At 46.7% G+C, this 24615-nt stretch overlaps 1 protein-coding gene and 1 pseudogene across 2 annotated transcripts; both read right to left on the reverse strand.

Moving 5' to 3' along the window:
- Window positions 1–5696: 5696 nt before the first annotated feature.
- LOC103626746 (glycerophosphodiester phosphodiesterase GDPDL7) lies at window positions 5697–9446 on the reverse strand. 2 transcript variants are annotated; one of them, XM_008647124.2, is made up of 10 exons: window positions 9336–9446; window positions 8940–9060; window positions 8517–8813; window positions 8286–8395; window positions 7713–8211; window positions 7582–7626; window positions 7194–7481; window positions 6948–7087; window positions 6375–6855; window positions 5697–6229 (listed from the first exon to the last, which is right to left on the reverse strand). In XM_008647124.2, exons 2-10 carry the CDS (start codon window positions 9040–9042, stop codon window positions 5931–5933), a joined length of 2262 nt encoding a protein of 753 aa, XP_008645346.1. In that variant the 5' UTR covers window positions 9043–9060; window positions 9336–9446; the 3' UTR covers window positions 5697–5930. The 2 variants fall into 2 exon arrangements, with proteins under 2 accessions (XP_008645346.1, XP_020394033.1); XM_020538444.2 differs by having other exon boundaries at window positions 8517–8842; window positions 9336–9427.
- Window positions 9447–15665: 6219 nt separating this feature from the next.
- Window positions 15666–17208, reverse strand: LOC103626747 (probable protein phosphatase 2C 12; annotated as a pseudogene).
- Between the last annotated feature and the right edge of the window lie 7407 nt (window positions 17209–24615).

Consider the following 24615-nt stretch of genomic DNA (forward strand, 5'->3'; position numbering starts at 1 on the left):
GGCTCACCGGACAGTCCGGTGCACCACCGGATAGTCCGGTGAATTTTAGCCACGTCGCCTTTCTTCATTCCCGAGAGCAACGAGTTCGCCGCGGATGACCCACCGGACAGTCCGGTGAATTATAGTCGTACACCGTCGTCGATTCCTGAGAGCAGCGCTTTCACCGGAGACCAGCCTGGCGCACCGGACAATGTCCGGTGCACCACCGGACAGTCCGTTGTGCCAGACTTAGCTAAAGTTTGGCTGCATAGAGCCAAGTCCTTTCCATTTCTTTTCTCTTTCCTTTGTCATTGTTTCTAGCACTTAGACAAACACATTAGCATTCAAAAAACAATGTACTAAGTCTAGAAACATACCTTGTGCCTTGATTTGTACTTCTCACTTTATTGGGCACATAAGAACTTAATCATACATGTTGGACATTTAATCACCAAAACATTATGGAAATGGCCCAAAGGCACATTTCCCTTTCAGACCATCAGTCCCCGCCGAAGCAAAATCTTCGAAGGCTGCTGAAGAAGGTACCAAACCAAGACCTTCGGAGGGTGCTGGAGCGCCATTAATGTTGGAAAAAGAATGTGCTGAAGAATCTGAATCTCCTACCCCAGAGCGTCTATTGAAGAATTGGAATTCATAGTGCGACATGCTTCGGGGAAAAGTTATCGAAGGAGCAAATTGCCGAAGCACAACATTATGCCAAAGATCTGAAGTACCCTCGAGGGTCCTTGGTGTATAGTGGCGATGACGAAGATGACTTCCTTTATTGTCTGCCAGACAATAAGGAGATACATGTCTGTCGGGAGATGGCAGATAATGTAGGATATCCGAAGCTTGAACTAGGCATGTCTGCAATGACGAAGGACCAGTTTGCAGACAACCTTGCCTATAACAGTCTGAAGGTGAGAATATTGTAACTTGTTGGAAAATATATTATTTTTGTAGTTTATTTCTTTATCAGTATGTGCTCATCCTTTGTTTTTGTAGGGCTTAATTCTGAGCAAGGCCTTAAGGGTCCAGAAGAAAGCAGAAGATGAAAGCTGTCAGCTGGCTCTTGGAAATCTTCGATCAGAGGTTATTACACTGAGGAATGAATCTCTTGAAAAAGAAAAAATACTGCTCTCCTTAGTTGATTGGCTGAAAACCAGCGAGGCTAAACTTAACGCACAAGCCGAAGCTCACAAAGCCGAGGTTGAAGATTTACAGAAAAAACTTGCTGAAATAAATGAAAATTTCGAAGTTGTGAAGGCTAAGCAAGAAATAAGTGAAATGGAAAGAGCCAGGGTGCAGAAGAATATTGAAGAACTTTGGGATTCTAAAGAAAAATGCTATGAAGTATCCATGGAATGCGCAAAGAAACTGAAAGATAGCTCCACAAAGGTGGGAGAATATTCATCAGAGCAAAAATTTATCCGTGGTGATCCCGAAGGGGTTATCCAGTGGATCGACGAAGAGGTCGAAGCTTTTGAAGAAATTCTCAGCGACCATGGGGACTTTTGTGCCTTCGCCGGTGCACGAGGGGTTGCAGCAATTTTGGAAAAACCGGCTGCGAACATGTTAAGGCTGCAGCCCAAGCAGAAGCCATCTTCTCAATAGATGACACAAAGGAACCTTCGGCCGATGCTTCTTTGATTGGCGGGAAAATCTATTCTGATGTTTGGATGAAGGGTGGCCGTGAGATGGCCGATGAAGCCATAAAAAAGAGTGAAAAAGAATCTCACGATGCCCGAGAAGAGGCAAAGCAAGCAGAAGAAGCCACTGAACGCGCAATGATTATAGGTATCCTTTTAAAGCTTTTTTTGCCTTGTTGTTTGTTTCTTGCTTCGAAATTCACCATTACGTTCTTCATTACAGCCGGCCTTTCGCCACCACCGGAGCCATACAACCCTAAGGCTGACCCAGCTATGAAAGAGGCTTTGGATGTGATGAAGATTGCTAACGAAGTCATCGACGAAGTTGTTGACAGACAATTACATGAAGCCGCTGAGAAGATTCTAAAAGAATATTAAATTCTTGTATGCTAGAAACTGTAAATGCTTGTGTGTGGTTGCCGCCATGTGCACGGGACAAACATCAATTATTTGTGTGTAAATTAATGAAATTAATGTAATATATTTTTCTTTGTGATGCCTAAAACTGACATACGTATCGTTTTTTAGCCTTCGGCAAAAAAACACCTTTCCTTCTTTTCATGCTTCGCAAAGAAAGATTGCCCCCTCGATCGATTGAATGCTACATGCTTTGTCACAACTTTTGTATAATAATATTGCTGAAGATTTCCCTGCTGTGTAAAAATATGTCTGTCGAAGGTATACTTTGTGCTTTAGCACATTCTTTCATAATCCAGCAAGTGTTTTCGGAGAAGCATTTTTCCCTCTCCACAATTTTTTCGCTGATTCAATATGATGTATGATGTAATGCTATGCAATATGATGTGATGGTATGATGCAGTATGATGTTTATGCCAAAGATGAACACCCACACGAAAACACACCCAGACTTTGCATTCCCTTAGGAACGACTTTGGAGTCTCTTCACCTTTTACTTAGGTGGTAATTCAGTTCTGCAATCCCTTAGGAACGACTTTGGAGCTAAGCTCTGCATCCCCTTAGGAACAACTTTGGAGCTTCTTCACCTTTGATTTAGGTGGTATTTAAGCTCTGCATCCCCTTAGGAACGACTTTGGAGCTTCTTCACCTTTTACTTTGGTGGCATTTTGGATCTGCATTCCCTTAGGAATGACTTTTGAGCTTCGAAACTTACTCTAGGCTCCCTTAGGAACGTCTTTGTAGCTTCGAAACTTACTTTGCGTTCCCTTAAGAACGACTTTATAACTTTAGAACTTAATTCTGTCACACTCGATGGTGTAACCACAGTATTGTTTCAACAAGTTGAAAGTTAATCCCTCCTGTATTGTTTTTCTGGCAAGAAAAGATAAAGGCAGAAAGAGTTAAGATACATTAGATCAACATATTCTTTGGCCGAGCCGCCGTAGTCCCTTTAGTAGATGTGCTTCGATTCAGGCACAGTGTTGTTGACTGTGCGAGCTTCGGACTCCTCCCAAAGGTCGCGCTGTTGCTGAGTATGATTGTGCCCTTCTGATTGCCGATTGTGAACCAGCGGTGGTGGTGGTGGAAACTGAGGCCAGGAAGCTCGAGAATGACTTACCGAAGCGACAGAAGCCGTAGGTTGTTGATTTCCTACATATTCTGGGATGTATGGAGAGTAGCACGAAGCAGTATGGAGGACTTGCTTCGGCTGACTCTGCTACGCCTCGGCTTCAACAATTTCCTTTTGCTTCTGAATTATGACCTGACATGTCCTTGTTGTATGGCCATTGCCCTCGCCACAAAAAAGGCAGTACAACTTTCTGGATTGATTGCCGAAGCTTCCTCCACTGAAGCTTCTTCCTCCTCTGCCTCTCGGAGCTGGTGGTCTGAAAGAAGTCTGCTGCATGCTCGAAGACTAGGAGCTATGATGGCTGTTCTAAGCATTATTGGCCCTTTCATCATTGGCATTGGAGTTATGAATTGACCGGACATGTCAGGGATGAAGTCTTCCTCCGAAGCACCTGGTCATTTCAGAAAACCTGTATGCTTCCTCCCTTCTTTGGCGAAAATCATTATCGGTCTGGATGTACTCATCCATCTTCTGAAAAAGCTTCTCAAGGGTTTATGGGGGCTTCCTGGCAAAATACTGGGCTGTAGGTCCTGGCCGAAGCCCCTTGATCATGGCCTCAATGACAATTTCATTGGGCTATAGGTGCTTGAGCTCTCAGCCGCAAGAACCTTTGGATATACGCCTGAAGGTACTCCTCATGGTCCTGCGTGCACTAAAACAAAGCCTGAGCAGTGAGTGGCTTTGTTTGAAAGCCTTGGAAGCTAGTGACTAGCATATCCTTGAGTTTCTGCCATGATGTGATTGTTCCTGGTAGAAAGGGAGGAGTACCATGTCTGGGCCACGCTTCGGACTGCCATGACGAAGGACTTCGCCATGACAGCAGCGTTGCCCCCATACGAGTATATTGTTGCCTCGTAGCTCATCAAGAATTGCTTTGGATTTGAGTGCCCATCATACATGGGCAACTGTGGTGGCTTGTAGGATTGTGGCCACGGAGTAGCCTGCAATTCTGCTGCCAGAGGAAAAGCATCATCAAAAGTAAAGTTACCATGATGAAAGTCATTGTACCATTCATCTTCGTTGAATGAGCTCTCCTGACGAAGCTCCCTGTGCTGAGGCCTACGGTCCTGGTCATCTTGAGTAAGATGACGCATTTCCTTAGCGGCTTCGTCCATCTTCTTCTGAAGATCAGCCAGACGAAGCATCTTCTCCTTTTTCCTTTGCACTTGTTGGTGGATTGCTTCTAAATCCCTGATCTCCTTGTCAATCTGCTCCTCCTGAAGAGTTAGGCTGGTGGCCTTTCTCTTTTGGCTCCTGGCCTCTCACAGAGAGAGTGCGTCCTAATTTGTGTCCAGTGGCTGTAGCGCAGCCCCTGGCACCGTTGCCTTCTTCGGCGGCATGTCAAAGGTGGATGTTTTGCCAAAGGTTTGTGGAAGTGAGTTCACCGAAGGTGGGCGCCAATGTCGGTCACTTGTTCTCAAATGCTATAAATAAAGAACAAGGCAACGTAATTGTTAATGGTTAAAGGCCTTCGTCCTTCGAAGCATTATTTCCTCTCGGATATAATGATCTTCAGACGAAAGGGTCATGAAGGACATACCTTCATCATTTTAACATATGAATGTGAATATAAATAAGAAAGTAAAGGAACACAAAAGAATAAAAATTATGATGACAATATATCAATGATCTATTCATTCTTATATTTCATAAACATGAATAAACATCAATAATATTCAGGTTACATCGGTATCTTCGGCTTGCCAGAAGGTAAGGGTGCGAGAATGACGCGAGAGTGATTACAATCCAGCGTGAACAGTACGGTGTTACTGTTCATATATTTATAGGCACGGGACGCAGTCCAGATAAAAGTACATTTTTGTCCTTGATAACTATCTATAATATTAACAAGAATTATTAAGGATTGTATGGTCTTTATCCTTTTTCAGTCATTATCATACTTGAGCTTCGTCAACATGTTCAGTCGAAGTCTTTTAGCTTCTAGCTTCATCACCCACTCTTTATTTTCCTTCGTTCTGTTATAAGAGAAGTTCTCCAATCCTAAAGCCGAAGCTTTCTGTAACTATTAATAAACATGCTGAAAACATATGGTTAGTCATATTTTTTAGGACCTTCAGAAGAGGAAGGCCCCCAACAATTATCATTTATATATTTCAATTGTTATCTCAAAAATTCTGTTTTAGAACAATTTTATGCTCATTTAAGACATGACTTTGTTTGATATATACCATGCTAATGCTATAAAATTATTGCTATGTGCTATATTACAGTATCATACATATCAGATAGTTAGACTTTATATGGTACTATATGTACCAATTTTTTTTACTCATAATAAATTTGAATACCTATCTTTAAAATCCTAGACCCGCCTATATATCTAGTTTGTCAGATGCCCAGAGTCGGCCCTGTTTAGAATATAGAGTATTACATATCCTAACCTCCAAGTTAAAATTGAAGATGTATTTTTAACCTATATTGTTGTGTTGTGTGTAATATCACAAAAATTGAAATATAAAATCAACTTAAACGTTGGGAAAAAAATACGAAGAGATAAATTGGACAAATGGGGATGCTTGTGGAAGTAAACCGAACCAAACAAACGTCTACAGCACCCAATCTTGAACTGGTGCACGGTAACTTCTTTTCTGATCTGTATTTATGTGCAGGTTGATGACAATTTATATCTATTTAAGGAACATTATGTTACAGTTAGAGCTACATTTGAGGAGTAAGAGGGAAACACGGAGAGGAAGAAGGAAAACGTGAATGGAAGCCACGCCAAGGAAAGATCAGTGCAGAAAGGTCAGGGACAAGAGGGCAGCGATGCCAGCCCACAAGAGGCCGTTCCCCGCGCTGGAGCTGAACGCCGAGGAGGTGTTGTCAGCCGCCCCTGGCGCCGGCGCGTCGGCGGCGATCACAGCTTTAACTGGAGGCAGCGGCGGGTCCACAACGTCAGCGGGTTGGAGCAACGGTGCCGGCGCTCCCGCCGGAGCCAGCGCCCCCGGGGATGCCAGGTTGACCAGAGCGCCAGGTTGTGCAGGCAGGATCGTGTAGCTCAGGTTCAGCTTCATGTCACTGCATGGACTCCCTGCAGTTCACAAACAGTAATGATTCAAAGTTTTGCGTCTAGTTGTAAAAAAAGGCATTTTGTCTGAAAACAAAATGATATATGCTGCATCTGTAATTTTCAGTTCAGCGTGTGATAGCTGCCTATCAGGCTATCAGATACTCACTGAAGTAGGAAGCTGCAGTGGCAGGGTTGTCCGTGACGAGCCCATCAGCCAGCACCGCCAACGTGTAGGTAGCGATCTCGACCGTCGGGTCAGCGAAGTAGTCGAAGCCGAGGTTCATGAACTCGTTCTTGAGTACGCCGACAAACACGGTGATGTTGGCGTCCTGTAGGCTGCTGACCGTGTCGGTGAAGTGCGTCAGGAAGTAGCCATTGATCTGCGCCACGGAGTTCCGGTTGACCCTCACCGTGTCCGCGTACTTCTTGATGTCATCCACCGACGGTTTGGAGGCGCCGCTGATCTTGGCCTCGATGTTGAGCACCCTCCTGAACCTGGCGAACTTCTTGAACGCCGCGAGCACAGACGAGTCATCGGACTGGATGAACACCTGCTGCTTGGTCTCCTTGTCGTAGCCCGCCTTGGTCAGCGCGCTGGACACCGCCTCCACCACGCCGATCCCTCTCTTGGCGAGGTAGGAAGCATGCTGCATGTGCGCATCGGCCAGAAGAACGCTTAATCGATTTTTTTCTTTCTTTCCTTCTGAACAGACAGACGAACTGAATGGTTATTTGTTACCTCTATTTCGATCAGTATACCGGTGATGTTGCTGGCCTTGGCCAAGTCTAAGAATTCGGGCAAAGTCATCAGCTTGCCGGCATTCTTCGCTGCAGGATTTCTTAACATGCCTGCCTGAGCGAAGGGGGAGATGATGCTGGCTGCTCAGACCAAGAGGGAGGAAAGGAAACGGCTGTCAGTGCAGGAGCAAATATGACACGGCATTGTGAACTATGAACAATCAAGCAGATGTTCTTCATCACATACGCTTCAAGGTTGCGATCTCGCTCCACGACAGATCGAACGAGAAGATGCCAGACTTATTCTGGATCTCGTGGACGGTGGAGGCTTTGGACGCGAAAGCGACGGACGCGGTCGTGGAGCTGGAGATGTCAGCGGAGTGCTTGCAGAAGGCCGTTCCGTCTTTCGACATCTGGACCGTGCAATCTATGATGTCGGCGGCATCTTTGATCGCCTGCTGGTAGGCAAGATCTGTGCTGCCGGGAAACACGCCGCTCGCGCCATTGTGGGTGATGATCAGCGGCCTGGTGTCCTCTAAATTTGTGCAAGGGAATAAGCACTCAGCAGCGGCGATGATGATAATGAACCTACAAATGGCATCGTGATGGTACAAACAATTCATAGTTGAGCTTACTTCCAGGAGGCGGTAGAGGATTGCCCTTGGAATGAGCCAAGCAAGCTGGAAAAAAAATCATCCACATGTTTTAGAAAAAAAAAACATTCGGGTTTTAGCTCCTTCCAATTCCAACATTGAGCAGTCCTTACCAACAGCTCCTGATGCGGTGGACGGGAAGTCCGTGAGCACACCGTCCACAGAGAAGTCTGGATTGTCCATGAACTGCAAGTACTCTTCACTGGGATCGTAGCTGTAGTTGTAGCTCAAGACGATATCATTGGCAAATCCGGATGCATACACCTCCAGCCCGAGGGCATGAGCATCTTTGACCAGACTGGTGGATGGCGCCAGGTACTGATCCTTTTTCAGCGGCCAGATGTATGTCTTGGGCACAAGAATCCCAGCCGCGAATGCCTTGATGGATTTCAGATCTTTCAGGAGTTCCCCATATGTCTTCTTGGTCGAAGGCTCCTCGACGTTTTCATTGAGGAACCGGAAGATGAGCTTTGTCTTGGCTTTCTTGAGCTTCCCAGCCAAGCTTTTCAGGAATTCAACCTCCGGGGAGGAGATGTAAGAGAGGCTATCTTTTGGCAGTTCTAATATATAATCTTCGCTACTTAATTTGTGCTCCAAAAAGAACGAATTGTACTGCAAAAGTGAACACGTTGGGGCAAAAGAAGAAGAAGAGGGAAGGCTCGTGAACTGACTGGAATCACATTTACCTGTACATTAAGCCATATTTGAGGGGGGTGGAGTTCAACAACATCATCAAGCGTGTACATCCCCAAGGAGTCATCAAATGTGCTTGGGCGCGAGAAGATGTTTTGGATCACTGAGGGGATTACCAACCAAAGCAAAGCAAAGCAAAGCATGTCATCAAGCCAGTGCAAGTTCTGACAGGAAACTAGTGCTTCAAAATGGTAGGTTCCATCTTAATTAATCGGACTGCTCACATGTGATGTTCTGAACCAGCTGCTCCGCGGTAAAATCTAGAGAGAACCAGCCATGGACGTCCTCTCCGAGCAGTTTGTATGTTCTCTCCATCTTGGGGAACCTCTCGGAGACAGTCGTCGAGTTATCCAGGGTCAACCCTGTTTTGCAGAAGCCTATATGGTCGCTTGAGAATTGTAGATCACATAACAGAACGACGTCAGGCAAGCTGGCAGTCAAGGCAAACTGGTAGGCAAACTGGCTCGAGTCAGGAAACACGCCAGAGAATCCTCCTCGAGCTATGACTAGAGGGGGACCGCCTGTAGGGTGATAGCAACAGCATTAGCAGCTGCAATTGTAACAACAAAAAATGTTTGAGGCAAATGCTGATTGATTGAAGAAAAAAACAACAAGAAATGTATAAAAAACATATGTATATGTGATACCGCTCAGAGTCTGCCATTTCGGCCCTGCTGGAGATTTCAAAGCAGCATTGGCTCCACGAAGCAGCAAGAGGATCAAAAACATGTGAGGATAGCTTGCTCCCATCTGGTCAGGAGGAGCACCCTGCATCGCAGACAGCTTTGTGAGCTCCTGGAAAGTGCAGTAACAAGTAGTAATTTGCTACCTCCTCGTTTGAGGGGAAAGAGAGCCATCAGGTACTTCAGGAATTCAGACAAAACAAAAACGTAGGCAGAGGAAAAGAATCTTTTTTAAAAAAAAGATCGGAAAGAAGCCTAAGCCTACTACTAACGTTGAACGAACATGATTAATTGGTTAAGGAATTTCAGACAAATCCAAGCAAAAGTTGAAACGCGGAGATTTTCAGGAGACAAACATACCTCACATGAAACTCCAGGAAGAAAATTGTGAGAAGCTGTTCTCCGGCCCCACCGAGGCTAAGGCCCGCATGCAACTCTATATCAGAAGATTGTGGAGAGGAGGCAAGGGAGGACGGAGGTTTCCAGGCGAAGAAAAAACCTGCTAAAATTAGATGGCTCCTGAACGATGGCCACAATTCATCAGGCTTAATTTAGAGCTCCAACTCACAAAAATAACTCTTTACATTAGGTTCCTTTTTCCGCCGCCAAGGAGAAACCGGGAGCCGTGATGTATATCATCCATGTGGCCGTTTTTCACGCTTGAAACACTAGCCATTGCTTTTACTGTTGTAACCGATGGCATGTTCATGTAACAGCATCTCTGAATAACTCTTGTATTAATTATCAACCCGTTTCCTGCCTCCACGCCGTGTTTCACGGAGCAGATGCTGGCTTTGCATTTCGACGCGTGGCGCTGGCGCTGCGTGTACCTCTTTCGCAAGAGAGAAATAAAAACACGGGCCACGCCGGAGGAAGAGGAGGAGCTCCAACAGCGCGATCCTCTGGAGGACGAGGCCACGCCGTTTTCAAGATGGAAACAACGCGACATGCTTTGCTTTGGTAATCCCTCAGTGATCCTGCTTATACTCCAAAAAAAAACTATACTTCAAAATGCTGACTCTGTGTCGCGCTGTTTGGAGCTCCTCCTGTGCCGCCGACCCCTTCTCGTCGCCGTCGCGGGGCCGGGGCCAGGGCCACGCTCCGCTCTGCGTGCTGCCTCTTTTGGGTGTGTTAATACTAATAAATAAACTAAAGCACATAGCTCATAGCTGCACTTATTTCCTTTTTTTTCTTAATTCTGGAGACCCGAGAATACAATAGACTAGGGTCTACGGCAGAGCCGTGCATATAGTTGCCCAAATCAGTGGCCCGGCCCGGCCCGACACGACACGGGCCCGTTAGGCCCGATGGCTAATCGAGCTATGCCCGACCGGCCCACATGCCATGGCCCAGGCACGGCACGCGGGTCTGGTAGGCGTGCCGGGTCGACCCGTTATCCTGTCTACGATGTATAATTAAACCAGGAAAATATCAAAAAATAGCGCGGACAGAAAAATACTACATGAAGAAGGCTAACCAGTAGAACTCTAGTGTCTTTGTTGTAAATAACGAATATATATATATATACACTATGTTTTGTAAAATAAAAAAAATATAATCGTGTCGGGCCGGACCAACACTACTGGCCTAGGCAGCGGCCCAAGCATGGCTCGGCTATCATGCCAAACCCGGTCCGGCATTATTAAAAAGGTCGTGCTTCGAGCTAGCCCGTCATACACGACCCATTTGGCCATCTCTAGCCGTGCCAGCAATTTCTAGGGCATGTACCAACCTCTAGAACAAGATCTATCTTACTAAGGTAAAAACTGCAATGATTCATAGAAACATGAGATTGCTAGTTGGTTTTCTATGCCATGAAACTGCCAAGTTCAAATATCGCTGATGCATTTTACTCAATATAAATTAAACAAATTTATTTAATTAATAAAGAATAATCTTTAAATAAGACTATTCAATTCATATTTTATATATTTATATACTAACAAAGAATAATAACGAGTCAACGATCACTTTAATCCCTAATCACTGCTGGCTGGATTGGTTTTGTGCATATATATTGTTGTTGTCCTAGTCTATCTAATTAGATCAAGAATTCAAAATTACGAAGGATGCGCGTGAGACGTACACGATTGAAATCAAGAGATCAATTACTTGTCATGGTGGGCCTTCAATAATATAATTATATGGAACATAATATTAATATTTAAAGGCCCCTGGAATTTGGGGCTTGTACTATGGCACATCCTGCACGTGACTCGGAGAGGCACGGACCTGGTCTAGGGACTAGAGAGAGGTCATGTTTGGGATCAGTGAGGTCTTGTTCGGTTAATCCTGTTACCCAGGGATTAGATGAGATTGGAAAAAATTAAGAAGAAGTTTGACTTGTTTGAGATTTAAACCCACCTAATCCCACTCAATCCACATGGATTGAAAACTAACCGAACAAGCCCTGGAGTGGACGGTAAAGTGTGTCTAGATAGAGCGACGTGTACAAGCAGCGGGTGGATAGCAGTTCGGGTGTCTGGAATGGCGTGTTGGTTCAGCCGAAATCACTCCAGTGGAGTCACCGCTAAGAAATGAAGGAACAAGGAAGGGTGTTACGGAATTTGGTGAAAGATGTCCAGATGGGTGTTAGCGTCGTTCTGGACGCCAATCACTAACAAGGTGTACCGACAACTGTGCTCTCTACGGTGGCGCGGACAGTCCATGGCCTAGGGTCGGACGGTCCGCGACCCTGTGGCTGGAGTGAGTCTTCCCTGCTTCGAGCCCGATGGTTCACGTGTGCGCATGGGTGGCGACGTTCACCAACAGCACCTAGATCTGACTCCCCAGAATGGATCTCGTTAGGGAGGAGAGATCCTAGGGTTGTCTTGGACTCGGTAGGCCACCTAAGATGCCTAAACGATATAGAGTCGAAGAGAGGTGAAGATGAGATGAGGAAGATTACGTTACTGCTACTCCTCGAGCACAAAAGTAAAGGAATAAAAGAGGTGAAGATGGGATGATTTGGTTCGCTTGTTGGTGCCTGTAATCATTCATACCCCTTCATATATATAGGGGAGGTCTAGACCCGTTCATAGGTGTTACCTAACAGAATCCGTGAGTTTAGATGGATAAACACACACCGAAAGAGGGGCTTAACCGTCTGATCAAATCTTAACGTGGACCATCCGCGCCTACACGTGGATCGTCTGGCCTCTCCCAAGTGGCACATATGGTTCTCAATACATGTCCCCTGCCTTTTGGGAAAGCTAAGCGAACCAAAAGCACTTGGTACAATGCATTAGCAACCTGATGTGTAAACATCGGTTCTCTAAGTATCTTGCCATACACTTGGATGATAACGCTTTAGGAAACGACCATTTAATGCTTTAGGTAGCTCATCACCATGCAAAGTCTACGCATTAACAAGGATTACCTATGTGACTCTATAAGGTCCTTCCCAGCTTGGGGACCATTTGCCAAACTTCTGGTCCCTGCTCCTCAATGGCAAGACTGTTTTCCAGACAAGATCCCCAACTTGGAATGACTTAGCCTTCACCTTCTTGTTATATGCTTTGGCGACTATGACCTTGTCCCTCTCGATCTGCCTTAGAGCCATCATCCTCTTATCGATCACCTCGTCAATGTTATCCAGCATTGGACCATGATAGTCACCAACAATTAGATCATTCTACCTAGCAAATTTGATAGCGTTCAAGCTTATGTCCATACAAAAACTCCTTCCTGTCCATACACAAGCTCAAAGGCAGACACTTTAGTGGCATGGTGTTTATATATTCTATGAGCCTGTAAAGCCTTAGATAATACCTTGTGCCAATGCCTAGGATGATCAACTATCTTTCTTTTAATAAGGCCAATAAATATCTATCACACCCGGACTTAAGGGCAAATTCAGGCGTGAATCAAATGTGTGCTAAGATCAAGTCACACACATATGATGACTCATGGTATCAAAACAATGTCACAACTTTAATATATAATAGGAGTTCTGTATAAAATAACTAAATAATTACATCATACGAAGACAACGATCCAACAACCATAGTTGACTGGGAGACGACGGCCTAGACCTCTCACGAACGCATCGTGACATCCTTCATGCTCCTTATCCCGCAGTACCTATTCTTGATCAGTACAGCAAGGGTGAGCTCACATACGTTCATCGATCAACAAGTTGTGGAGAATAATGTGCATGAGCTCACTTACGGTGGGGATCATGTGAAGTGTAAGGCTTACCAAAGAGGATGGTTAAAGGTGAGCATTGCTTTTAAAGTTGGTCAAAATTTTATTAGCAGTTACTAAGTATAAGTGGATACCAACCCAAATAAATAAGAGATCACAATTAATAATAACACCCACAATGCAATGCGAATGACAAATTAAGTTTAGTTCCATAAATTACTCATTTGAGGGTCCACGCCGCTCATGACGGTGAGCACGACTGATATACCAGTTTTACACTCTACAGAGGTTGCGCATCTTTACCCACAAGTCGTGTTACCTCTACCGAGCAGGCGAGGCAGGGTAGCACTATGAGGCCTTTCCAAAGTTCCACTAGTTCGAGAAAACCCGCTACGGATTCAGGAAGAAGGAAGCATAGGAATCCCTTGTCCGAAAAGCTATACAGACATTTCGACCCAAGGACCTCCCTATAATCTGCAGCGACGCCTCCCCGCTTGCCCCTTTCGGGTAAGGTAATCTCTCCCTAGCTTTCCTAATTACTTGGCCAAGGGTGTCCCATTCCACCCTTGTGGTAGCACTGTTAACCGGGTGGTTCTCCATGTTCTAATTAATACAATAATCTTATCATGATCAATAATTAAACAACAGTATTAATGGAACATGATCATATATAACATTAATTTCCCAAAACCAGGTAGAGCAATAGCAAATCTACCAAATAGTTCATTTGTTTGCAAGGTGTGGGATAAACAATAATAGGGAAACTTATTAGGTCCCATCAAATTAACCTGAACATGTCATATTGATTATTAGGTAAAGAAGAGTGATCAAGGGTACAACTTGCCTTAGACTTGAGATTCTAGGTACTTCACCAAATTGGTCTTCGGTGACTCAAGATCTCGCTTCTACTCGTAGCAATACATACAAATAGACAATAAGTACATAAAAATAACAGTGCACCAAACATGAGGACGTAGGAATATTCTTTGCGATGCTACGAGATCGTAGGTTCGAGAATTACTAAAATTAGAGTTATCATTAAAAAGATATAGCTTTCTAAAGATTCAAGTGATTTTAACACATAAATTATGTTCTATGTTGTTTTTAATAAATCATCAGAAAGATATTCCAAAATAACTAATTCATTTTTACCCTATATTATAACTTTATTAGAATCATATTTTAGTTTAAACTATAGTCATAGATTTATTTACAATGTCAGATTAACCCTTATTAGAAAAGTCAATCCAATAAATAAGTACTTAATTATTTCTAAAAACCCTAAACAAAATGTTGTTAACATGTAGACAATATTAATACGAAGCTAACACAATTGGAACAGATTAAATCAGAGCTACAACATACAAGTTATGGATTATCTAGGTTTTATGGATATTCTATTATTGATTTTATACCTGAAATAACTAAAAAAGGCTAATATATAAACACCGAGGACCCGATGCAATTATTCTCTACTATTAAAGGATGGCGGGTTAGTTTAGAACATCTCCACAGGCTCTTTATAAAGTTTGCCACGCGAAGGGGTATAGGTGGATTCTGGCCGCCGAGATCAAGCTTCTACGGCTGAGATTAATTTGATTGCGACCGAACCAGTATCAAACGGCGGCTGTGAGATCTGTGATCAACAGTTGTACTTTAAATGCCAAGATCGGACTATACGCGTCAGATTCAAATCGAATAGTCAATACTGATTTATCTGAACCGGTACCCAAGGATCTAATCGCAACCGCATGTTGCGAGATCAACGATCCTCGCATCATCCGCTTTCTCTAGTCGCCCAGCGCGACGGCACCAGCGTCCGTCCGGTGGCAGGCTCGCCGGAGCCAACCCATCCGGTGACCCGACGCACGATTCTCCATGCAGCCTAATCCTACACAAAATTGGAGATCTACCAACTGCCTTAGGATTAGCTTACCTAGATTTAAGGTGGTGATGAAGTCTTTCCATGTGAGTGGCGGCACGGTGGTGGAATTAGATCTCCGTCGAGCAATTCTAGTGACTCACCGCGCAGACCCGCGCAGATGAAGCCTTGCACACGCTCTACGTAGCCTAGCGAAGCCTCCTGGCCCGACTCTGGGGCCCCGATGGTTTTGAAGACGTGGGGCAACGACGATGGCCCGAAGCTCTCCCGCTTCACACTCAGCGGCTTCCTAGGTCCCCACGACGATGATAGCGGCTCTCGGTCGACATCACAGATGGAGGAGGAGACGAGGTTGTGACCTCGCCATTAACTCTACTAATCCTTAAGACGATAGTGTAGACTAGGCACAACCATGCCCCCGCTTCCATCCCCACCATCCGATTGCGATGCCATCCTCGCTCGCGCTTAACGCCGAATCCGCCCCCACATGCCTCATCTGCCATCCATCCTCGTGCCCCCTGCATGCCTCACTCCCGCTCCAGCCCCAGCATGCCTCGCTCCCACCCCCGCCTCCATTCCCGCCATGCACGTAGCTGCCTCCGCCCAACAACTATGTGGGATCCTCGCTCGCGCCCAGCGCCCGTCGTCCAACAGGGATTCGCCCCCGCATGTTCAATCCAACGATGGATTAGGAGGACTCACGAGGCACGTTGGGCTTCTGGTCGGTGGTGAGCTGCACGGCCTTCAGGTAGCCCATCTCCGACACGGTCGCCAGCATGGCCCTGGAGTCACCGAGCTTGGCGACGACGAGGTCCTCCCCTGCTTGATGGCACACACGACCATGGTGCCGCTGAAGTCCCAGTCCACCCTGGACTGGACCCCGAGCTCCCTGTCCGTGGTCTCGAACGCGTTGGCGTAGGCCTCCCGCCACACCTCCAGCATCTGAGCCGGCGCCGGCGCCAGCGACGGCGATGGTCGCCCGCTGCGGCTGCCGTCCGTGGACGACGACGCCGCGGGCGACGCGTCGCTGAAGGCCGTGTCGTCCCCGTCGCCGTCGTCGTCGTCGTCGGAGCCCAGGAGCAGCACGTTCCGCTGGCTCAGGATCATGAAGGGGAGGTGGTCCCTCGCCAGCTTGCTGACCAGCTGCCCGCAGCGGTCGTGCCCGTCGAACACGCCGCAGAACACGTCGTCCTCCATGCCGAATCTCTGGAGACGACAGATGAATCAGGATCCAAGATGCTAGCCACCGACGGTCCGTACGACGCCGACAAATTAAAACTCTTGGGTTGTTTCGTCGTCGTAGCAAACCCCAACAAAAAAACAGCGAGGAATCCGAAACAGGAATCATTGCGATCTTTCCACCCCAACCGTACGGTGAATTGGTTGTGGCTGCTGTGTATTTACCCCCACTGTAGTACGGTGAATTGGTTGTGGTTGCTGTGTATTTATCCGACCGTACGGTGAATTAGTGGTGGGTGGCTGTTGTGATTTTTTTCGTACTGGTAATTGGTAGGACAGTTCCTGGAATTTCTTGACCTCCTATTTCAGTCCCAGGTCAAGCGCCTGGGCAAGGACCGCGGCGTTACCCCCGCGAGGAAGAAAGACCAGCAGAGAAATCTCTGTACCATCGATGCAAGGAAAAATGAAGTACAGTCGGTGGAGTAATTTTTTTGAAGGGATTAAATATTTTTTTAACCCAAACAAACAAATCTCTGTACCAGCAGAGAAATTCAGAGGATTGTTGAGACAACATCGAGAGCACCCCCCTCAATCAAGAAGCAGCAGTTCGTTGACACATATTCGGTTCGGAAACTATTCGCACAAATACTGGGTGAAGCGAAGAAAATAAAGCAATCCGCAGAAGAAACGACAAAAACCATCTTTTTTTTGCTCCGGAAATAATGGTCGCTAATGATTGACGAAGTGAAAGCTTGAAGTGAATCGAGGCATGGCGGAAGAGAGAGGGAGAGAGAATGAGTAGACAGGAGGAGCGAGAACCTGGCAGAGGATGACGACGTCCTAGTTGGGCCCCTTCTTGCCCTTATGCGAGAAGAGGGAGGTGGCCACCATCCGCTCCCCCACCGTGCCACGGCCATCCCCTCCCCCTCCCCCGCCACCGCCTTGCCCGTCCACCACCACGTACACCACGTTCTCGTCCTCCTCCTCCTCCTGCTCCACGCGCTTGGACGACGCGCATATCCCCATAGCAAAGCAACCGAGAGTAGACGCCCCGCCATTGGCTGGCTGGCTGGCTCAACTCAGGCAATCGTCTCCCCTTCACCTTCTTGGCGGGAGCACAGAGCTAAGCAACGGAAGCGGTGGTGGCAGGCGGCAAACGCGCTCGAGCTTGCTCACAATGATGGCGGCGAATCGCACAGGGATGATAGAGTGGTGGCCGGTGAGTGGGTGGGGGCGCTGTGAGCCGCACCCGGATGCGTCGCGGCTTTTCTAAGGCATGGAGGGCAAAACAGTGAGTGGATTTCCGGTGGTGTGGTGCGGTGTGGTGGCAAGCATGCTTGTTCGTGTGATGACCAAGTTTTTGGCGCGTTTTTTTATTATCATCTTTGCCCCATGAAAATGTCCCCACGGCCACGGGGAGCCGTGCTCCGACTCTATTTTTAAGTGGCAACATACAATTCAACCTGGTGTTCCAATTGACTTAAAAGAGTATTTTCTCCGTACCATCTTCTTAGCAATTTCAATTTTTTTTCTATGATTTCTATTGTATATAACTTAGTTGGCAAAACATTATTCTATAGGCTTAACACCAGCTACCTTATCCTACAAACTATGGCCATGTGGGGGAATGATAGTCGAATGACATTTGTTAGGGTGAGTGGAGTACGTTCCTTTCATATTCAAACATACATTCCAGTTACATAATAAAATGTTCTCTTATATGTCTTATGTGTAGGATGCAAAGATTCTTTGGAGGAACTTTATTATCGAACTGTAAAGTTACGAGGAAAATTCGTGCAGATATGCCATCCCGGCAAATATACAACAGAGAGTTAACAATATTGTTAAAAAAGATTAGATTAGTGTACAAGGTGTCAACATATTTACTTATGATTAAGCATTATATATTTACTCTTTAGAAATTATTTGTGTGACTCCATTTCAATCTATTTGGGTAGACATATTTATATCGTTCTGTATCTATGTTTAATAATCACATATTTTGCCGTCACTATTGTACTCACGCCGCCCGTCGCCAGGGCCCTAAGTCCATTGGAGGGTCGCAATTTTATGTTTCGTGGCATCGCACGGGCACGTTCCTAGTATAGCCTGAAGGGTGCTGGGGAATCTGAGGACCGCGCGATTCGGTTGGAGATCTAGACCACGCCGACCCTAGCATCTATGGCTATCCTGTGGCAGATAGGAAGATTGAGCTGACAACGTGGGGCCCACAGGGCAGAGACAGACCAGGGCGCGCACGCTGGTGTGGGTGGCTGGAGAGTGGGCCTGGCTTGACAGTGATAGAAGGGAAGAGTGAAGTGGATTGCTGCCCTGACGGGTGGGACACCGGTGTCCGCGCCGATCCATCCAACAGGCTACACGGGTCCGGGTGGACTCGGCCGAAGACCACGTACAAAACCCAGTTTGTCTTTATATTCCCCTTTCTTTTTTTATCCTTTCCAATCTCAATGATTCAAACAAAAATTGAATTCTTGCTTTGAACTTCAGATTTAAAGTACACAATAAAGTCTCAATATGAATATAACTCCTAGTTTTTGCCTCAACATTATTTATTTTACTTCCTATTGTTTACTTATGGAGGGGATATTTTAAGATATTTTACTTAATTAAAACTTCCTTTCTAGATTTTTTATTTTCCTAATCCAATTAGTTCACTTCAAAATTAATTCCTCGAAATATGTGCACAACCAAATAAACTCCAGCATGATGCATATATATATATATATTTAATATGTATTTTTTTAGAAGAGAAATATTCCTCCGAATAAAACTCAGATTCAAGTGGACTTTTACTATTATAAATATAAAATAATAAAGAACTAGCTAAAATTTCTTAAAGCATTATTCAGGGTTTACAAATCCTACCCCCTTAAAGATAATCTCGTCCACGAGACTAATACAAAGATAAAAGATTCTAAGTTTGTTGTTCATCATCTTCTTCACCTTCAACCGTCACCTCTTCTTGTTTTCGAGTTCTTCAGGTTCAGCTTCTCCTTCCACATGGTTGACTTGTCCCCGATTGACTGATAAGGCCTGACTTTTTTCTCCAAAGACTTGACCTTGCTTCATTGGAGCTAGAGTTGTGTAGGCGACCCTGCTGGGGCAGTAGTTGACATAATGTTCAGCCTGTCCACATTTAAAACATGATCTATTTGTGGATGCATTAGGAGCAACTGGTCCCACTGGGGTGCTTGCTTGTGGAGTAGTTTGGACCTGTTGAGACTGTTGTTCAGAACTGCCACGAGCTGGTGTGCCTTGGGGTGTAGTATAATGGGGACGAGTACTAATTCTAGCCTGTCCCTGGTTAGTAGCCTTCCTTTTCATCTCGTCTAGCTCAACTCGTTTGTGCTCCAGAGCTATAGCCTTGTCCAGTAGTTTCTGGAAGGATTGGAATGAGTGGGACATCGATTGGTATTGGAGTGGCCCGATGAATCCTTCCAGAAAAAGTTCATGTTTTTTCTCGTCATCAACTTCTCCATGAGCATACCGGGAGAGTTGGATGAATTTATCTCTGTATTCGCGTACTGACATGCCTCCCTGTTTGAGGGATAGAAATTCCTTTTTATTAATCTTCATAAGACCAGCAGGAATGTGGTAGTTCCTAAAGTTGGTGGAGAATTCTGCCCAAGAAATGGTGTCAGCAGCAGCATGTGCTATAGAGTATGCATCCCACCAATCCACGGCGGGGCCGGTGAGGCGACCCGATGCATAAAGTACCTTTTCCCTGTTAGTGCACTGAGCTATGTTAAGCATCTTTTCCATGGACTTTAGCCAGTCATTGGCTTGTAGTGGGTCTAGGGGACTAGAGAAAGTGGGAGGTTTGTGGCTCATGAATTCGCGATGCTTATCCCTAGGTGGTGCTGGTGGTGGTGGAGGTGGTGACTGCTGCCTATCTTGGTGGAGCTGAGCTTGCATTTCTGCCATAGTGTAGGCCATTTGTTGTAGCAGTTTCATTTGAGTTGCAACCACGACATCAGTCCTAGCAGGCGGGGGATTCAGAGGAGGATTCATTTCCGGTTCTTGATTAGTTACAGCCCTTCTTCGACGAATACGTGCAGGTAGATCAACACCTCCTCCCCTCCTGGTATTAACTGTCACACCCGTTTTAGAAGGCAAACCGAATGCGAGCCATGTACGTGCCAGGATCAGCAATTCACGTACACAACAGTTACATAACTGGACATCATCACACAGTGCTCAAATAATAACATAAAAGGGTAATAAGAGTCGATTACATCATGATGTCTGATACATCCACATAGTCTTTAGCAATAATCAAAGTGCAAAAACAAAATGTAGATACTTGTGGCCATCACAGGCAGCCAACTGGGGATTTGCCGCTAACCCACGCCTAAAACTCGTTGTACTCTTCGAACTCGTGGAAGTCTTCCTCCACAGCTTCATCTTCTCCTGAGCAGTGGTTGCAACATGGACAACCTGGTGAGGGGGGGGTTGGTGTGTAAAGCAAGGGTGAGTACACATCAACATACTAAGCAAATGTCCCGTTTGGCCGTAGTGGACTAGCTATATGTGCGGTTGACTCAAGCAGTTGCTTTTAGTTGGTCAGGTTATTATTACTAGTAGAGAGCCAGATTTTAATATTAACCCAAGTTATTAACCCAAAAGTACCCTTTCCAAATGGAAAGAATACCACTTACCATTACCATAGTCGTAATCATCATCCCCATCACCACCTGTAATCCAAACATCTCTGATCAAGTATCTCTAATCAATGGAGCTCCCTTGGCCGCTCATAACCACGAGCACGGCTAATATATCAGTTTTCATAACACTCTGCAGAGGTTGTGCACTTTACCCACGAGTCACGATTCCCTTTCTGCCCGGAGAGAGCTACTCCCCATTGACCACTACCTAGGTGGCCTGGCAGGGTATCACTACGTAGCCTTTACAAAGATTCCCCGGGGCTGTAGCCGCCCGTTGGGTTTCCTAAATGTACTGCACTCTTCCCTATGGGGCAAATCAACCTTGGCAGAGCGAGCCGCATACACCGAGCCCCATTAACGGCACGACGACGAAGCGAACTACACCCTAGTTCCTCTAATTATTAAGCTAAGGGCATCCCATACCACCCTCATGGTTGCACTGTTTTCTCGGGCGGTCATCCAACGAACAGGTCCTTACGGAGAGGCACTCGAGAAACCGCTCGAGTCCCCTTAAATGCCACAAGTATATCATCATAATAAAAGGGAAACATCGTATCATAGATAAATCTCATCATGTTCATTGATTAATGTGAAGCACTAGCATGAAGCTAAACCAAAATAGCCCAACCCAAATAGGTAAGCAAGGACATGATAACAGAAACTAGTCAATCCTTAAGTATAAACTGTGTAAATGCGGAAAGTGAATTATAGAATGTATAGGACATAGATGGGTTAAGGGACACTTGCCTACACCATCCAGCTGCTGCTCAGGGTCTTCTCCTGTGAGTTTTTCGGACTCCGCAACCAGACCATTATCTATGCGAGTGCAAACATACATCCATATCCTGAATTAGGGAATAAACAGTACACCATACAAGAGAGCAGATCAATTGAACATGCACATGACATATGGTTTGCATTCGTAATTACGAGAAAGAGAAAAAGGAATCGCAACGGCTAAAGCTATAGTCGAGAAATATTACGTGCAAGCGTGCGATTAATCATTATAACATCTAATTCCACCTAGCCATACTAACATGTATTAATCACATGCACTAATAGAGTTATACTTGGTTTTGATTGGCTCACTACTCGGTTAGTCGTCATTTAACTACGTAAAATAATTAATGTGAACGGTTCTAAGTGAAGTGGATTACTGACGTTAGACGGGGGTCGTCTAGGGGGGTAGACGGGGTAGTCTAGGGGGGTAGACGGGGTAGTCTATGGGGGTGAGGGTAGACGGACGTTGTCAGAAACCCAACAACGTGCCGCACGCACGTGAACACTAGTGAATGCTATGAAGGCGCGCTTCGGGCTACCGAGTGCGAGCGGTTCGACGAACGTGCCGCGTGGTAACACTAGGGGCTACACCGGGGCACGTCGCGCCGAGGCACGCTGCGCAAGGTTGCGCAGGCTACCACGCTGGGGGCACGTCGCATGGGAACGCAGACAGCCACGCCGGGGCTGCGCTGCCGACCCTCGCGCAAGCCATGCCGGGGCACGGGCACGCCGACCGCAGGCCGCACGCGCGCCGGGGGCCAGACCATGCCACACCGGGAGCACGACGAGCCGCGCCAAGACGCTGCGCGCAGGACGGGGCCGCGCCAGGCAACCTGCGCACCACGCCGGGGGCCGGGCCTCGCCGGGGGCGCCAGGCTGCTGCGAGCAGCGCCGGGCTGGGCCGCGCTGGACCAGGGAGCGCGAGGGGAGGTGGGGGCGCACCACACCATGGCCGCGTCGCCACCGGCGAGGTGGGCGCCACGGGCCATGAACGAGGAGAGAGAGAAGAAGAAGGGGGTGGGGAGGGGTTCACCTTTGGCGGATGACGGCGAACGTCGGTGCTCCGACGGGGACGGTCGTGGAGGAGCGGGAACCGGCATCCGGGGGAAGCGAAAACCGTATGGGAGAGAGAGAGGGAGGCGGGGGCGCACGTCACGGTGAGGAAGGTGGGAGAGATGAGCAGTGTGGGGGCGCTTGAGGCAATGGCAGGCGGCCCCCACATGCAGCGGCGGTGGCTGCCAAAACCGCCAGCGCGCAAGTGCCGGCTAGGCCGCGGGGCGCGCGCGGGAGGAGGCTCAGCTGGGCCGCGGGGCACGCGTAGGAGGAGGCTCAGCGGGGCCGTGGCGCGCGCGTGGGAGGGAGGCTCGGCTGGGCCGCGTGGGGAAGGGGAGAGAAAGGGGGGAGGGCAGGCCGCAGCTGGGCTGCCGAGCCAGGCTGGGCCCAGGACGGGGGAGGGGGAGAAAGTGAGAGAGGGGGGCTTTGGCTGGGCCGCGCGCCCTGCTGGGCTACAAGAAGAGGGGGAGGGATTTTCCCTTTTTTTCTATTTTCCTATTTAGCTCTAAACTTCACCCAAAAATACTTTTCGCAAAATCACTCAACCACAAGCAAAAAAACATGGTTCGACATGATGCAACAACCAAAGAAAATCCACTTATAGGATTTATTAATTCACGACATAGAGTTAACTCTCTTTAGGATTTTGAAAAGGGGCAATGCATAGCGAGAAGAAAATAAAAAATGAAAGGTAACACCCGAATTTGGTGAGTGTTGGAGAAAGAAACGTTTAATTCTCAAATTCGGGTCATTTCAAACCTATCCCCCTTAAAAGAATCTCACCCTTGAGATTCAAGGTTGGCTAGCAAAGAGTTCGAGATATTTAGCAATTAGATCATCTTCACGCTCCCAAATTGCTTCTTCCTCGGGGTGATGACCCCATCTGACCTTGCACATTCTGATAGTTTTCGTCCGGGTGACTCTGTCTGCAGTCTCAATAATTTGTGTTGGCTTCTCAATATAGGTCAAGTCTTCTTGGACTTCGAGACCCTCCACTGGCAACCGCTCTTCTGGCACACGCAGACAATTCTTTAACTGAGACACATGAAAGACATCATGCACGACTGACAAATTTTCTAGCAGACTGAGCTGATAGGCCACTTCTCCGCGCTTTGCGAGAATCTGATATGGACCAATATAGCGGGGTGCTAGCTTGCCTTTGACTCTGAATCTTCTGACTCCTCTGATAGGCAATACCTTCAGGTAGACAAAATCTCCAACTTCAAAACTCAGCTCTCTCCTTCTTGTGTCTGCATAGCTTCACTGTCTTGATTGTGCTATCCTCAGGTTCTCCCGAACCATCTTGATGTTCTCTTCAGCTTCAAGCAAAATGTCTGGCCCAAACACTTGCTTTTCTCCAGGCTGATCCCATTGCAACGGAGTTCTACAACTCCTTCCATAAAGCACCTGAACTGGTGATATCTTCAAGCTGGCCTGATAACTGTTGTTATAGGAGAATCTTGCATAAGGTAATCTCTTGTCCCATCCGGACTGATCTTGCAACGCACAAGCTCTCAGCATATCTTCGAGGATTTGATTAGTTCTTTCAGTCTAATCGTCTGTCTACGGATGATATGCTAAACTGAAATTCAGATGTGTACCCAAGGCTTCATGCAACTGCTGCCAGAAATGAGAGGTGAACTGCGTTCCTCTGTCTGACACTATCTTCTTTGGTACACCATGAAGACAAACGATCTAGGACATGTACAGCTCCGCCAATACTGCACTGTTGTAACTAGTCTTGACAGGTATGAAGTGGGCTGACTTGGTTAAGAGGTCCACCACTACCCAAATGGAATCGTAGCCGGGTCGAGTGCGAGGCAATCCGACTATGAAGTCCATCCTGATTTCATCCCATTTCCACTGAGGAATTCGCAATGGCTGCAACAACCCAGCAGGCTTATGATGCTCCGCC

This window comes from Zea mays, chromosome 5 (assembly GCF_902167145.1).
Source record: "Zea mays cultivar B73 chromosome 5, Zm-B73-REFERENCE-NAM-5.0, whole genome shotgun sequence".
NCBI classification, from domain to species: Eukaryota; Viridiplantae; Streptophyta; class Magnoliopsida; order Poales; family Poaceae; genus Zea; species Zea mays.